Source organism: Gymnodraco acuticeps, unplaced genomic scaffold (assembly GCF_902827175.1).
Source record: "Gymnodraco acuticeps unplaced genomic scaffold, fGymAcu1.1, whole genome shotgun sequence".
Lineage (NCBI taxonomy): Eukaryota > Metazoa > Chordata > Actinopteri > Perciformes > Bathydraconidae > Gymnodraco > Gymnodraco acuticeps.
The window spans coordinates 935,663-953,251 of NW_022990772.1; the positions used below are offsets into that span (position 1 = coordinate 935,663).

Sequence of the window (17,589 nt, forward strand, 5' to 3'; positions counted from 1 at the left end):
GGGGCCAATTTGTTTGTATAAACCACACATAAAAAAACATATGCCATTCTCAAGCTACACGAGGAAAATAATATTCTTTAATTAAAGGTAAGTCCATCTTCTGTAATATGTTCCCCACTTTCAGCTGATCAGCTAAAGCTGCCCAGAGAGATGTATGCAGGAATTGATCAATCCCTTCTAACACACACAGACACTCACACACACAACTGCCCTTTGGTGTATGTGTGCTGATACGTCACAGTGTGCCGTGTGAGTGAGATTGAGGGAGACCAGGGAACAAAGACTGACAGGGAGAGATGGAGAAGCTCTGAAAAGTGTGTGGGTGGATTTCTCCTCCCTCCTGCATGTATGCTCTTCTAAAGATACAGACAGCATGCTGCTTCTGTTTGATTTGACATGCGCTGTCATTTTGATTAGGACAGCAGTTGGCAGTGAAACTGTTTTTGGTTATAGGCCTACTGTAAACACCACATCAAAGTCTTGGCTACACACTTCCTTCTCCCGTGGGCAGTGGCGAAGAAGCGTATACTGTAGCTCCGGCTATAACATTTCTCTTCTAAATCACATAAGTAGAATGGACCTGTGTTCGAGTCCATATTTTCTTCCTTCTTTAATTGCCACTAGTTAAACACTTTCCTTAAAGGCACCACTATTACCATGTCTCTACAGATGCTAAGAGATCTTAATCTTCATCACCCACCAGCCACTGATTGCCTGTTTGCCTCTGTATATACTTTGCCGGAGAAGTCAAGAATACGGGTCATATAATTCCAGCAAACACAGCCTTTTTCTGGTATAAATTGCGGGCCTGTGCCAGATGACTAATGAGAGGAAATATGAAGCTGTCTCCCTATCCCAGCCCAAGATGTTGATCTCCACAGTACAAACACTGGGGGGATCCTCAGAGAGCCCTGTGAGCATAGTAAGCCCAGAGGCAAACACACACCAAGCCCTAAACACTGTTACTATTTATTGTGGCTTCCTCAAAAGACAATGGGGAGAAATTAGCTCTGGGAATATTTCAAAAGTAGAACACACATAGAGATGTAGCTAATGAAGAGTGAGAGTTTGACAGCTGGAGGACTTTTAAATTGACATTTCAAGTGTGCTTACGGCACAGGGGGTTAAAGGAAACATTGATTAAATGAGCACCCTTCTTGTAATATTCAAAGTTTGAAGGCTATGCTCAAATGTTCACGTTCCGTCCAGAAGATTCCAGAAGTAACATCTCAGGGTCTAATCTCCTAATCCATGTTATGCAATATTGCTATGACAGCTTTGTTTCTATCTTGCAACTAGTATCTATTTTCTGTCAAGCACACCATTAAGGATTCATATACAGTATAAACATGTTTTTCTGGACACAAGTTATTAGTATATGCGCATATAAACGTAACTTAATCTTGATAAAGAATGTGCAAAAACAGTATATCATTATTTTTTTGTACTTTGGAGAACAGACCCTTTTAAAACAGATTATAGCCATTATCTTTGTGGTTTGAATTCAGTTGTTCCTGATGCCATGTGAGACCCTGGACGGTGCTCAGCAGGGCGTTTGAGACTCTCATATACCAGAGGCCTGGCCAGTTAGAGGAGAGAGCGGACACATGTACTGTTGGCTCAACGGCCCTCGCCTCTTTTTCATGCGTGTGCTTTAGATCTTGATCCTTCTGAAATGAGTTCAGACCAGCCCCTCATTTATTACTTTTGGCTGCTAGAGTCAGCTGCTTTTGGTTCCTATTTTTATTGTGTAATATAGTGTAGTTGATGCTGACTTATTTACTTACATTTCATTATTTGATTAGATCAGGAGATTAGATTTGGGATTGATGTGGATTAGTGTAATACCAGCGATGATGCAGTGTAGCTCCAGCGAGCGGTATAGTCGTGGCTCTGAAGCTGAGAGTCGACTGTGGCTAATGCCGAGCTGGATGCTTAGAGAAATGTGCAATATGGTTTCTCTGATTTGCCTAGTTAGCCCGGATCAGCTGCGAGATATGAGAGGTTGTTGTGAGAGAGTGAGAGAGAGACGGAGGCCTGTGACACTCTGCACCGTACCCTAATGAGAGGCATGGAACCAAAGGAGCTGGGCAATGAGATTAGATGCAACTCAATTCAATTACCGCTGAGCCGCCACGGGTGACGCTTCAAAACTCATCCTGTTACGATCCGGTTCACAGACGAAGAAGAGGACCGCAGCTTTCACTCAGCCGCTGTATGCTACACTGCCACAACATCTTATTCGCAACAGCTCTGATTTATAAGCACACAGGGCGTCATTAGGCTCCGTCGGGATTTGGTAGCAGACTCTGCAAACGTTCCGATATAGATTCAAAGGAAAACGCAGAAATAATTGAGTTTTCACCCATCGCAGCCATTTATACACTGCTCCACCAACGGCAGAGTTATTTCAAGTGTGTGTGTTTGAGATTAAAGGGACATTTAATGCCCTGTTTTGACTTGGAACACTATATATTAAAAAAGGAAAATCACTCAGAACCGGACATTCATCCCTATGGTCCTGCTCTGCTGTTAACCCACAATCACGGACACTCCCACTCTCTACTCTTCCTCCCTGCGAATACTAACTCTGCCTGCTATTCAATTCAGTGAGTCTTGAATGCATTAGGGAAGATACACTTTGACATCTCTTCGCACAGAAGCAGTAAAAGGCTGCAAAGCAAACAAAAAAAGTGCAAAACAAAGATCTCCAAATGTACACGTTTGCCTACATGCAGCCAAAACTTCACTCAGCTCAGGCAGACTTACACGTCAGAGATTACCTCTGTTCAACTTTGACCTGCATCTGACATATCAGCCAATAAAAACACTGATTGATTTTGTCTGTATTTTTTTATTTCGTGTGCAATATAACACCACCAGACTATAAACTGCAGCATTGCTCTCATGCATCAAATAAAGTCTGTTGGTGGAGATGTGGCCTTGCACTGCAGGAGTATGCAATACAACTCAACGCTATTCATTCCTTACAGAACAGTTTTTGGTCTACAGACAATTGCTTCTTTTTACTCTGGAAAATGCTAATAATTTTACATTGCATATAATAGACTGGGATAAAGGTCAATTACATTAATATATATATATAATAAAATACATTTATGCTGGCGTCTTAATCACTCAAAAACGTATTCAGTGTTAAGTTACTTTATAAATATTATCCAACCCAATGCGGACCCCCTTTTTATTTTTCTATGAATTTGCTTCTCAATTTATCAATTAATTGTTTGGTCCTTAAAATGTCAGAAAACACTGAAAAATGTCCATTCAAATTTCTCAAACTTGCCCCAAATAATACTTAAGTCAGTAACTATATGACATTAATTATTTATTTAACTTTTGGTTGACTAATCGATTAACAGTTTTCACACAATGATCTGTTTTATCCATGTACTGTGCTATATAGCATATCTTATATACGAAGGGGAAGTGTAGTAAATTGCAAGGCATACTCTTAAAGCAGCTATAAAATAATAATTCCATTTTTGTTTAGTATATACATTTAAAAATATGTCACACAGTAGTTACTCAATAACCGTCAGATACTGTGACAAAAGCGAGGTGTAAGAATGTATACAAACACATAAAGCATGCAAATCAGGAACTGAATCATGCGCACCAAATGTGAACAAATATCAGTTTACACATTTTACTAGACTACAAATGTGAGAATGTTTTTACATAATGCGTTTGACGACAGCTATTATTCAAGCATGTTAAAACTCTTACGGCATGATTGGCTCTGAGGAGCATGATCAGCCGAATCGGCTGCATGCTGCTGCAGCATCTGCACAGCGGGGATTTATAGCTGGTGATAAGGAAATCTTGTTGTTGTCTTCCATAATTTATGTAGTTGACTGTATTACATTTTTAGATGCAACACAACTGTAGAGCTCATGAAGACGACTATGTGAAAGGGATTTATAGCTTTCCTCCATGTTGGAAATAAATATCAAGCATTTATGAGGAGTATGCAGTGCTGGAGCTGCTTCCATTGATTGGCTGGAGCTGAAATGGACTCTGATCCAAGAAGGTTGACTGGCAGTAGTAAATGTATGCAGACAAGCGTGGACTAACACAATTATTTCCTATTTTCTACTTGCTGGGGGAGTTGAAAAACGAGCTGTCAGTCTCGTTGCTGCTGTCAGATTAAGTTGCGCTCAAAGGATTTTGTTCCCTTTTCGATTTTGTTCCCTTTTCGATTTTGAAGTCTAAATCACAATAAACATAAACTTTTCTGCTGACAGTGGAAAGAAACTGCAGAAAAAGTAATCCATTTCTGGACAGACTATTTACCACCAGAAGATTCCATCTCTTAATTTCCATACAAATGTAAAACTAGGCAGGCATGGAATCTCCTGTGAATCTTAAATGAATCCAATTGTTCCAACACACTTCAGGGTTTGCTGGAGGCGCACAAGTCAGCAATTTCAAAATAAAAGCCCTCTGTGATTCTAATCTGATTGACAGAACATTGTTTCCTTCAGTCACATATAGAGTTAGCATAATGCATGTTCTTTTTGCACCTCAGATCTTGGAAAAGAAAATTGGAAAATGCACAGATTTTATAAAGACAGAATACTACAGATACATATATGAAGCTCGAATCCCAGGAGTGTTTAAAATCTTCTGAGACACTTTATTGCGTCTTTCAATCAGCATAGGAGCAACCAATTACACTGATACTTGAAGCCCTTAAACAAATACTCATCCTATCATTTGAACCTATATGCATGGCATGTGATTACTGTTTGTTAAATCGTTCATTGGCATTTTTACCTTTACCATCTGCATTCTGTGCAGTTTCCAACCCAACAGAGACCATTTTGACCCAGTTAATCTGCATGACATCTCTTAATGTGAGAAGCTTTTATTGCTGGGAAGACTGCCATGCTATCCAGCTGGCTTGTGGTTTGTGAGGTTCTGAGCATTTGCCTGAGGAAAATGAATAATGCATCCATGTTATTCAAACCTTCGTTCTGTAACTTTTGCTTTAGGTAGGGGCGATGTGAGGAGGTATGCTACATGAGCGACTGCCGCTGCTGAGCTCATGTAAAAATGATGATACTTCAGAAAAGCTTCAGATGTTTTTCTATTCCCTCCAAGACTTCTTTCATTTTTCTGAGGGAATTGTGTCCAGGTAAAATAAGAAAAAAGTACATTTGAGGCCTTCACAGCACACTAGCTTCATATTCTTATAGTGCCCGGGTGTTTCATATTCCATGTTCAAGTGTTGCAACTTTAAAGGGGACCTCTCATGCAAAATGCACTTTGTGATGTCTTTTATACATAAATATGTGTCCCCGGGTGCGTCGGGGAACTCACGCAGCGTCAGAAAATAAAACCCTCTCTCTTTTCCTCCGTACCCAAATCTTTTAAAAACGGGGCTACAACGAGCGGATACAGATTCCATCCGAGCTGACGTCAGCCCGGAATAGTGGGCGGGGACGCTCCGCCTACATGGGCAACGCAATCGTTATCAAAAAAGTCTTCCGTCCACACGCAACAGGCACCAGAAACGTGTCCGTTCACACGAGACCGCTCAAAAGCGCTGGAGACGCTGTAGTACATATGCCAGGCCTGTAAGTGGCGCTGTAGTCTGCCACAAAAGCAGCGAAGAAGACTTCCCGTGCATGGTTGCCATGGTTGCCCTTCTGTTTATTCTCCGCTGTTGACGCTCTGGCTCTTTTTCTCCCTCCCCGAGGCAAGCGTTTGCTCCTGCTGTAAATCTCTCCGGTAGTCCACCAGCAGATGACAAACACCCACCTCTCTGCCTCTTCCAAGGGACGAGGGGACCGTGCGGCAGAGTTTCAGTTCGATTTTTTTCCGCCGGTCAACATGTCCGTTAAAGTTAAAATCTTCCGGACAAAATTAGAAAAGTGCCTGACAAAGGTCTTCTTTGTTATTTATTGAGCTTTAAAACAAATGAATAATGACTCTATATAATCATATAAGAATAAAACACGGAGGACGGAGCCTCTCTTTTCCTCCCCCTCTTCTGAGAGCCCAGCAGCTGATCTCCCTCTCCTGCAGGGGGGCGTGGTCAGCTGCAGCTCATTTGCATTAAAGCTACGTCACAGAATCAGCCCTTGCAAAAACAGGGCTGGAATAGAGCAAATAAGCGAAATGAGGCATGGCTAAAATGCATGATCTGTTTGGTATTTTGAAAAATAGGTCCACTTTAAGTCCACTTTAAACCACCTCCACGACCCAGAAACCTCAAAGGGACTATATTTGTTGTGCTGCAATTTACATTCATGAACTATAGGCGGAACTCCACGGAGATGTGACCTGATAACTGCGGATAGGGATGATAACCTTGAGGTCTGGCAGGCTGATGTCTCCAGGCAGCGTGCCCCTGCTCCTTTGGACAGATGACACACTGTGCGTCGGTGTCCGCTGCTCGCTGTGCTGCTGGCCTAAAGATCATCTGCTGGAGATGTGGCCTCACGACAGGAGCGAGGCGCACACAGCGCAGCGGTCTCAGTGTATTTACGAGTCAAGAACAAAAGGCTGCTTGACCTTTCAGACGGAATGGAAAGGAAAGGGAATTGCTAAAGCAGAGAAATTAAGAGAGTCATAAAGTGCTTTTCTAGCTGTTGTCGTGTCTTTGGTCTCTATGCCGGCTTTGTTGGCAGACTGCAGCCGGTTCATAGAGATAAGGTTGTGCGAGAAATGGCTAGAAATATATGACTGAACAAAGCTGTAAGGACTGTTTTTTTTGTTGAGAATTTGCATAATACCCAATCACGTAATATTAATCGTTATATAGGATCTGTATATGTCTGAATGTGTGACAGAATCTGCTGTTGCTGCAAGTTTTATGTCCTTTTACTCTATCTGTTAACCACACAACGGACAATGAAGAAAGAGAGATTGAAAAGAAGCTTATTTGCAACTGCATTGTCCGTGGCTAAATGAAATGCCAGCAGTGTGCTTTATTTTCATTAATAACCTTCATGTTCATTCTCGCCAGTTGAACATTGGTGAAGAGTTAAGCCATTCTTATTTCAGCCTGCGCTACGTGCAATCTATCCCACCAGAAATAGGGCTGCATAATTCATTTTGTGCTATGTGATTTGACCATGGTGTTTCTGAGCGTCCTGTTAAATGAAAATATTTCACGTGTAAATGAATCATTAGCAGGGCTTATTCTCCATTCTCCTGCTACAATAATGATCTCTTTCTAGCGCTGGCCTGGATGAATCTTTCATTGTTTTTATCTTTAGATGAGTTGGCACAGACGTTCAAGGAGACACGGGCCGCGGTGTGTTTCACAACACTGTCAAAGTTAACATGTGGCTGAGCTAAGTGCCATAATTTAATTGATGCCAAGTGCAATAACATCACCCGCTGATCTTTTAATAATATGGAGATTCGTGTCCTTTCACTTCATTATTATATTGCCTTCTCAACATGCAAATGTAAATGTACAACTGCTTCCACATTTGCACACAGAGTCTAGACTCTAGACAATATTTCAGGGCTCTTGCAGACTTTGGAATGCTATTTTAGATTGTAATGAGATGGCCTTTAACCTTTGGATTCAAGCTAAAACCTCTCTTGAATAAATTAGCGGCCTCTCAGTTATTGCATAACATGGTTACTGTGTGCAGGTCTAATCCTCTGGGTCTCTCCTTCTCTCTCTCCAGGTTTCTCTATTCTGCAGGCCATCATGGAGGCAGCAGTAGCTAACAACTGGCAGGTGACCGCTCGCTCCGTTAGCGGCACAACCGACGCATCAGAGTTCAAGCGCATCATTGAGGAGATGGACAGGAGGCAGGAGAAGCGCTTTGTGATTGACTGCGAGGTGGACAGGATCAACACCATACTGGAACAGGTGAGCCTCGCAGTCACCGTGGGAACGCCTGAACATGATATAACCAAACGCCTACGCTGTCCATCGATTCTAGCTCTCTTGTTTATTCCTGCTTTAGTCACATACTCACTAAGCATATTTAATGTACACACTGACAAATATCAAATCCACACTCCACTATTGAACAGTTCTGGTGTTCTTGATTTATGTATAACAAAAACTGGGTGAGTGGAGTATGAAGACAAGGGCGCTAACGATGCAACGAGGATCTAGGAAAAGATGCTACTGAGTTGCATTGTGGGACATTTTATCCATTATTCTTTTAAACTGTTCTAATAATTTTCCCCATAAACAATGGATACATTGTGTTACTTTCAAAGGTGTAGAATAGATCATAGTGAAAAAACCCACAAAGAATTAGCACCTTGTGGTTTTAGGGCCAGCAGCTTCATTATTTTGATTCACTTTCACCGCCCTTATTAGCGTTGCTTTTGTCCGTCGAGGCAGCTGTTTTCAGAATCTATAAAACCCTGGTTTACACTACCTGCCCAGCTCAAATTGGCACACTGTCAAAGTTGGTGACTATAGCTGGTGAACATAGTGGAGCGTTTAGCAACTTGAGAGCCACATAATTGCCTCAGGATTTCGTGGTATCAAAAGGATTAACAAAGGGTGTATATATTAGTGTATTTGAATGAATAGTGACTCCAAATAAATGATAATGTTACACCTCAGCTACACTATGCCATGTTTGCTTTTAAGCTGATAAATGGCAAAAATACAGTCCATACATGTTTTTTACATGTGAGTCCCCTTACTGGAAATGTCTCTTTGATTTAAGAAAACCATTCATCATTTAATAGGTATTTTCACAGCAGACATTTTGACTTAGAAGGACTAGAAACACGTGTGATGGCTCCGTTCTTTTCAAGTGTCTCAGTGAGTGACAGTTAATCAAAGCAGCTAAATGGATGTCAGCCACCATTCATTTGATTATTTAAACCTAATCAGTGGTGTAGTGGGGATTTTTTTACTGGGGAATACCGAAATGATTCGGTACGGGCCCTTCGGTTCGGTTTGTTCACATTGTGTTCAACGCGTCATAGAGCGAGCAAGTCATTTCATTGGACGAGAGGCATACTATGAGAGCTGGTCAGAGGGATGCGTTCAGATGTAGTCAGTCATTTGAGGAACTGTCGAAATTGTGAACGCAAATAAAGTTGAGCTCGAAAATCCTCCAGCATCATTGAAGTCTCCGGTTTGGGAACATTTTGGTTTCGCAGTTACGTACAAGGATGACGAACAAAGACAGGTGGACCGAACCAAAGCTGTGGGCATTGTTCAACTAACATTGGTTACGCGGCTGGCAATACATCAAACTTGCACACTCATTTGAAAAGGCATCACCCGAACGTGAATATCACCGGTACCAAAAGAAAAAAGACTGAAGTGCAAACCCAACTCCCGCTAGCATGTTAGCCTCCACCACTCGCAAAAAGTTCAGACCGAGCCAAAGCTATTACAAACGCCAAATATCCTTATGTTGCCATGTTAGCAAAGCGCTACCTGGCTGTATCTGCTACCTCTGTCCCTAGCGAGAGGGTGTTCTCCACAGCAGGAGACATTGTTAGTGCCAGCAGATCTGCCCTTTCGGCAAGCAATGTGGACAAGTTCATCTTTCTTTAAACAACATGAAAATACAATGACAAGCAAGTCCTAATGTCAAACTGGCTGCTTAGCTACTAGTACAGTACAGTTCAAATACAGATTATTTCAGTTCATCGAAAAGCTGCACCTTAATGTTTATTTTATTATATTTTGTATTTATTTGAGTGAATATTCAGTTTAATAATAATTAAAAACCCAAAACTAATAGTTTATGTTTTGTGAGTACTAGTACAGTAAAGTTCAAATACAGATTATTTCAGTTCATCGAAATTCTGCACCTTAATGTTCATTTGATTATATTTTGTATTTATTTGAGTGAATACATTATTCACAGTTTAATAATAATAAAAAAATAAAAGTTATGTTTTGTGATAATTTTTTCTGCTGTACCGAAAACGTACCGAACCGTGACCTAAATACGGAGGTACGTACCGAACCGAAATGTTTGTGAACCGTTACACCCCTACAAAACGGGCAGACAGGTCCACAGAAACTACCGGTATGCTTAGTCCTACTTTAGTTACTGTACTGCAAAAAGCAGACGGCGCTGCGTTCAACACACACACAGACTCAAAACCATGGACACACTGGCACATAAGTTACATAAACAATGTATAGGCCTAAATCGCATAAGCTACAGTATTGCAACTAAGCAGACAGCGCTGCTTCTCTCTCTCTATCTCCACTTTCAAAATCTATTTAAAACTCATAACAAACAAACAAAATTCACAAATTGTCCTGAAATTAACTTATTAAATAAGCAAAACGAAAAATATAGCCTACTTATGCAAACAACATTGAATATGGACTTGAAATTATTCTGATTAGGCCTAGCCTACATTGCAAATAAGCAGACAGCGCTGCTTTTCACACACACACACACACACACACACACACACACACACACACACACACACACACACACGTTTAGTTTCCCACACTGTAAAATGTTTGGCTGTAAAATTACAGTAAATTACTGGCTACTAGTTGCATGGATTTCACAGTAATTTACTATAAATATTTCACAGTAATTTACTGTAGATATTTTACAGTAGATTTGAATAAAAGTACGACTAAATACTGTGACTTTACAGTTGCCAAGCCCATGGAATTACTGTGATATAGCAGTACAGAGCTGTGGTATTATGGTACATTGATGTACATAAATTACAGTAATTACCTGTATTTTTACACTTTTACTGTAGAAGTAATGCAACACATTAGCCAGTAATTTACTGTAAATATAAAAATGTAAATAATACGATATTATATTGTACATCTGACTAGTTAACTGGGATTTTACCATAACTACACAATTCAATCAGCTCAATCAACAAAGAAAAACAAAGAAAATGCCCATTTTAACTTTGTATTACTCCATTGAAGTGCAAAGTGCATTTCACAGTGTCTTAGACATGTTACGGCCCCAACCTCTACTCCGCGGTAGTGGCTCGTGCTGAGACCCGCAACATGAAAGACTATACGCAATAACCGGTACTTGGTAACGAGCATTTATTGATAATCAGCCGTTTGCTCACACAAGCAAAACGGGAAACAAAAAGAGTTCTGGAGGAGTGGCCAAAAGGAACAAACAGAAGGAGAGAACCCGAGCCAGCTACACCACGGACCGTAGGACCCAGAGCTCCCCCCCCCTACCAGAAATCAATTATAAACCCTATGGTAAACAAAATAAAGCCGCGAAAACTGGACTACCAGTTCCTCGCTAAACATAAACACATCTACAAAAATGGCAAAGAGGTATTCTAAAGAGAGTGTCTCCCGGCGTTAGGATAGGCGAGACATCCTTCTCCTCCAGCTTCTCTTTATATATACACGGCTGAGTGGAATTTGGAACACCTGGGCAGAGGCGGAGCCAGGGGCAGACCAGGTGCACCTGTGCAGCAGGGAGACAGAAAAGAAAACAAGGAGGGGAGTACATGTCTACACAGACATCCACTCAAAGTCAACATTTTTCTGAAGAATGTGCTGACATGGGGGTTTAAATTGCCATGCCTCTTTATGGCTTTCGAGCATCCTGCTGCTCAGGATTAATGCCCATTTAAAAAAAAAGATCATGCTCCAAATAAGTGGTCCAACGCCCACTACACCACTGAACCTAATGCTGTAACTTGTCCGTGTTTTTTCTGTAAAAGAGGCCTATGGTATATCTCCTATGGCGTTTTTAATGTCTAGCTTATATTGAATTTTGTTATTTTTGTAGCACATTAAGGCTAAACTGTGTTGAGTTGAATATGACGCACAGCGGTAATCCTATAGCTGTTGGAGAGGCTATGTTAGGTGTTGTGTGTTTGCTAAGGTTGAAGCCGGCTTCTTTAAAAATCAGTGCATGTTGAAGCTTCCCGAGAGCCTGAGGCTGAGAGGTCCGAATGTGAGCAGCCATTTGGAAAGACCACTGGATGATGCATTCTTTGTAATCCTCTTCTAACAGCCCCAAACCCCTCCTTTCCTCCATTACGTCCATTGCCTGAGGAGGAAATGAAAGGTCCACCAGCCCTTGTAGTAGGGGAAAACACAATTACCATGAATAGATGAGTGGCTATTATGCCAGGCATCTCCTCTGTTGGGCTGCCCCGCTCCACCCTGCGCCGCTGTGCTTTCTGCTCATAAGCAATCAGTTCCTGTTTGGATTCTGCTCTTTAACAATCATTTAGATATTTGCTTATTTGTGCCTCGCAATATCCCCTCAATAAGTGTTGGATTTCACTTATCTATCTTGTATGAAGCTAATTTGATCCCAGAGTGGTAGTTTAAAGCAGAATAGCTTTTAGTATTAATTTGCTGTGTCTAATTTAATTGTTGTGCTGCAAATGTCCTACCAGTTACTATTGAGGGACTACAGTATACTGAAATATATTTGCTTTTTGTGTGAAGATGATGCATCGGCTTTTAAGAAAAGCTTTGAATATGAATTACAAATCACATGTGAGGCATATTAATGGGTACGTCTTTAATTGCATTTCCCCTCGTCTTGCAAACAAAATAAGGATGCACTGCAATAATCCGTTTGATGTTCTTCTGTCTTTTTTCCCATTCATTATTTGTTCTTTTTTTCTTCTAGAGGGAGCTCTTTCCCTTCCTTTACCTCAAATCATCACCATCATACTTTCTTTTCATGCCTTCACTTTTTTTTAGCAGGGTTTTTTCCAGCAGTTAACCTTCAAAGCAGCAGTGTGCACAATTTGGCCTCTTGTTTCAGCGACAACCTCAGCGTGGGATTTGTGTTGTTGTTGGAGCTAATTGAAATAATCTGGCTAGCTCTGGCAATATGGATGAGTCACATGCATTCATGTGAGCTGCTGGACTCTACTCTGCAGCCGCCCCCCTATTGGGCCGTACCGTTATACATTGAAGCAGGGATTGACTGTCTCCTATGAGGGCAATCACACCAAAAATTTCTCCCACTGTCAGCTATGTGGAGACCCGCTGCTTCTGCCTGCTGCTGGGCTTCTATTAACCAATGATTGATGGATGGAGTTTCATATATGGGCAGAAGTGAGGGTTTGAACAGAACCCGTGTGCAGAGGCCAGTGTCTGTGTGTCGCAATGTCGATGTGTCACTTCAATCTGTCAAGGTCACTGCTGTTGAGAGAGGATCATGAGGCAGGACAGATCCAGCCAGATGATTGCTGGGGGAAATGGGGAATCAGCTCAGTGGCTTAGTTTTATGATTTCAGTCGGAGTAATCCAAATACCGAATGAATGTCTTTATACCAGGCAATGAAGTTCATGGAGTGTAGAGCTATCTTGAATGGGCGAGTGTCGAGGCTCCACAATTTGGTTCAATTGTTGCACACAAAGCAAACCTTGATCCAGCGGCTGCTAATGCTTTAGTCCTGCTGGGCCTTTGATGCTCTACTACAGTTGTTAACCACACCGTTAGTGTTTCAACATTTCTACGATATACATATTCAAATGGTTGTTTTCATTGTCGTCAAGTCTATCGCTTATTTTGGTTGTTTGGTTTGTAAAATGTCAGAAATTAGTGACAAATGTTGATCCGAGTTTCCTAAAGCCCTTCCTAAAGTGTTGTTTTGTCTTCAACTCAAAGATATTTGGATTACTGTAAAATATACAAATTGAGAAGCTGGAAACAATTTTAATTTTTTTAACCTTAAAAATGTACTCAAACTGATTTCCTATATATATATTTATTATTAAACAACAACAACAAAAAATACAGATATTTATAACATATTTAAAGCAGTTCAATATCACTCCACTGCAACCTGGTAAATCATTCAAAGCAGATTATATTTTGATACTTGTATACGTATTAATTGACTTTGTCTCACTAGTATAGTATTAGTATATACATTTAGTAATTTTACACTGTAATACTTTGATGTAAGAAATCATCTGAGTTCTTCTGTAGAGTTTTATCATGGGGGACTAATAATATAAGGAGATTTACGTCTAAACCAGGGGTGTCAAACTCAAGGCCCGGGGGCCAAATCCGGCCCGCGACTTCATTTTATGTGGCCCGCAAGAGCTTGCAAAGAATATAATACGTTTATTATACGGTTACATGCTACTTTACAGTATATCTATATATGTTCATTTTAATTAATTTCTTATTTTATAGTTATTTATCTTTTTTTTTTTTATCTTTGATTTATCCTTAATTTTATTAATCTGTGTGAATCTGTGCTCTCCTGTTTTTCAATCTTACCCTGTTGCTGTTAAACCACTGAATTTCCCCACGGGGATTAATAAAATTCCATTTTATCTTATCTTATTTTACAGAAGCATGTTGCCCTTAAACTATATGTCCCACAATGCATCTCATTTTGTGACATGCGCACTGAAGAGACTTGCAATTATTTGCCCTAGACTTCTGCTTTCGACGTAGTTAATTATGAAGTTATTACCCTATGCAATAATAATCCAATGCAGAGGCAATACTATAATATAATACATTATTTCATGCATATTATGTATTTATATATATGTATATTTATATAGTTACAACCGGCCCTTTGAGTGCAACTATAATGCTAATGTGGCCCACGATGAAATTGAGTTTGACACCCCTGGTCTAAGCCATCCCCAAGTGGCCGTTTGAGGAACTGCAGTTTTTGGCACCTCTTCATTTTTCAGCCTCAGTGGTTGCTGCTTTATTAACACACAGAATCACTGGATGCACCTCCTCTACAATCCCAGGCACACTCAGCTGAATGTCACTTTTATTAGCTTCATTTATCACCTGACATGATGTAGAAACATGGTCAGGAATGTATTTGCATACTGCTGCATCAGGTGCAGTGTTGTTTGCTCGTATAAGAGCAGAGTGTGTCTCCCTACACATTTGTTTTGGGGTGCTGAGGAGAATGCTACACCCGCGCTATTATCATTTCATGCTGTAACAACCACTCAGGATTTATCACCCATAGGACTTTTCCATCAATATACTGCACTGCAGATAAATTAACCCAATAGCAATCCTTCCCTTACGACAAAAACGGGAGAGCCTCTGCCAGCTCTTGTCACTGAATCATATCCAATGCATGTGTTTCATTCGAACAAGCTAGGTTTATGATATTAAATGCTGAGAAAACTAAAACTACAGTATGACAAATAAGATAATGATCTTAGTATTACTTCCACTTGTTGTAATGACAATTTTCCAGGGTGAGTGTATGTCGATTTGTTGAGTGCCTGCATGTGTGTTTAACAGTACATATGCTCATGACTAATCTGATCCATCTATGAGATTTCACATATAGCATGATATCTGCCTTTACGCACCATCCTGGCTCTCTTCCCTTTGGGAATTTCTTTGCTGGAGTCTGCTCCGAGGCAACAACCTGCTCATCACTAGTGTAAAGAGAGGCAGGCGAAGGGAAAAAAGGATGGCGTCTGGGACAGGCCCAGGGCATGCAAGCTGTTCAAAGACAGTCAGGCAGTGAGCGCTCTGCCAGACGAGGAGCTACATTTTCATGGAGGAAAAAGAAAAACAACTGAGAATGATTCAGAGAGAATACATCTGGGGATTTGTTAGGACAACATTCTGCCGCCTGCAGAGGCATGAAGGGTGGCCATATTGCCTCCCCATGGAGAATTGGAGATTCTCCATATTCCTGTTTCTCTTGAATGGAAAAATGGGAGAAAACCCACCCTTATATGTATTTTATAATGTAAAGTCTTTATGTTTTATTAACTTGGAATAAGAAGGAAATCTGACCACTGTAGAAGTCATGGGAGAGTATAGGACACCAGCAGCAGATTATAATGACAGCAATATGTCGGATGATGCTTAATCATTGACATGATACAGAAAAAAGGGCGAAATAACACTTGGTTAAGTCAAGGGAAAAGTTGTATACTCATGTAACATATTGGCAAACGAGTAAAGAAAGATATAAATACAAAATGTGCCACATAAAAACCCTCACAGGAATTCAAACCTCCTTCAGACATTGACTCTGCTCTCTCGTAACACTTACTGGCATGTGTCACGATTTGACACAGAGAGATTTGCCAGTAGAGAGGCAAGAAAGTGAGATTTACGTCTTATATGTCCCACGTATATGAAAGGTGCTCCTGATTTCAACATCCTCTTATTTTCGGTGGGCTACTGAGTCAAGTGGCTCACAGATAAATATCCAAAACCCTTCTGCTTTACGCAAAGCTGCAGAATCGCAGTGCTTTTAGTCCTTGGTACCGACCGTGGCTGTTGAGGGCCATTTACTAACTGCGAGTATCGAATTAAATGGGATTAAAGTGTTATCATTAAACACAAAGTGACCTTCTGACTCCACAACTGAATGAGATGCTAAGACCGATGTGCTGTGGCTCTGACATTTTGCACCTATATTTATAACTGTATCACTAACACAGTCTTATAAAAATACTCTCCGGAAACGTTTATCTATCTTGCAAAATGAGCCAGATCATTTTCAGTGAAAAGGGAGTAGGACATGTTGCTGTTTCAGGGCCAATTTTTGACTCACAGGTATGATGGCCTCCCAGCTGCAGTATCAGGGATTCCCAAGGTATCAAGTCTCACATAGTTCCTGTATCTAGACGTTATCATTTGAATATGAGTAAGATGTTTCGGAAATCTACAGCGGATGTGGGAAAGCGAACCCTGCATCTTCCCCTCCTATCTTTAGGCATACAGTATCGTGACTGCCAAGAAAAGCATCTTAGCCTCAGTCACTACTGGCTGTTAATTAGAAAGCGCTCCAGCGGGAGCCCTTCTACCAAAAGCCTTGAAGCAGAACTGGAGAAAGGAAGGTCTTTACTGTATGTGTCAAAGTATATGGTTCACTTTAAATAGCCCCATCCTGTGTGAAGTGGAACCCTTTGGTATCACCGTTCATGCTAATATGATTATTAATGTTCTGTACGTTTTGAGCCATAATCATAAAATGTGCCGTCACTTAAGCTTTGATCAGGGCTTGTAGTAGGCTTAGGTATAGCAAACTTGACTAATAGTGTTCATGGTGATGGAGAAACAGCTAGCTTGCATTACCTGTCACATATGTTACTGTAGTCAACGACGGCGGCCGATTTAGAGCTAACACTAGCTAAATAATAAATAGCTTATGGAATTCCTCAGTTATACTGATGTATATTATCATCAAGTTATTTCCTAATTAGATTGTCCAGACTGAGAAGCAGCTTTTCCTGTCAGTCTTTGAAAGTGCTACGTTACCTTATATAATGTTCGCTTAGATATCTAATATCTATGACTGATTGTCAGAAGTGACTTACTGTAGCAGCAGTTTTTATTGTTACCATTGTCATAAGTAATTCCAAATGAAAGTTGTCTGTCTAATATAATGTCTATAATCAATTATTTGTAGCACTTGTGTACCATTTTCAGTGTATTGTTCATCACCTCCCAATGGATGTAGCACTGATCCCCCTAAAACTTGTTGGCCAATGATTAACTCCTGGTCAATAAGGCCTTTAATGCTGATTATCTTCACAGTCATCGAAGTACACGATTAATGGTATACTCAATCTTAATTAAATAAATGATTCATTTTAGTCAAAGGAAAAATTAGAACATATAAAAAAAGAACCAAAGAAAAGTGCTTTGGTCAGCTATTCCAATG

At 40.5% G+C, this 17,589-nt stretch overlaps 1 protein-coding gene across 5 annotated transcripts in view; it reads left to right on the forward strand.

Annotated features, from left to right (window-relative positions):
• Positions 1–17,589, forward strand: part of gria3b (glutamate receptor, ionotropic, AMPA 3b) — an 86,808-nt gene that overhangs the window by 36,981 nt on the left and 32,238 nt on the right. For all 5 annotated transcript variants that reach the window (XR_004570638.1, XR_004570639.1, XR_004570637.1 and 2 more), the window contains exon 4: positions 7,671–7,858. Coding sequence is in view for 2 of the 5 variants with exons in the window: in XM_034232528.1 (XP_034088419.1) it covers positions 7,671–7,858 (188 nt within the window). In the remaining 3 variants the exon portion in view is untranslated. The remainder of the gene's footprint in view (positions 1–7,670; positions 7,859–17,589) is intronic.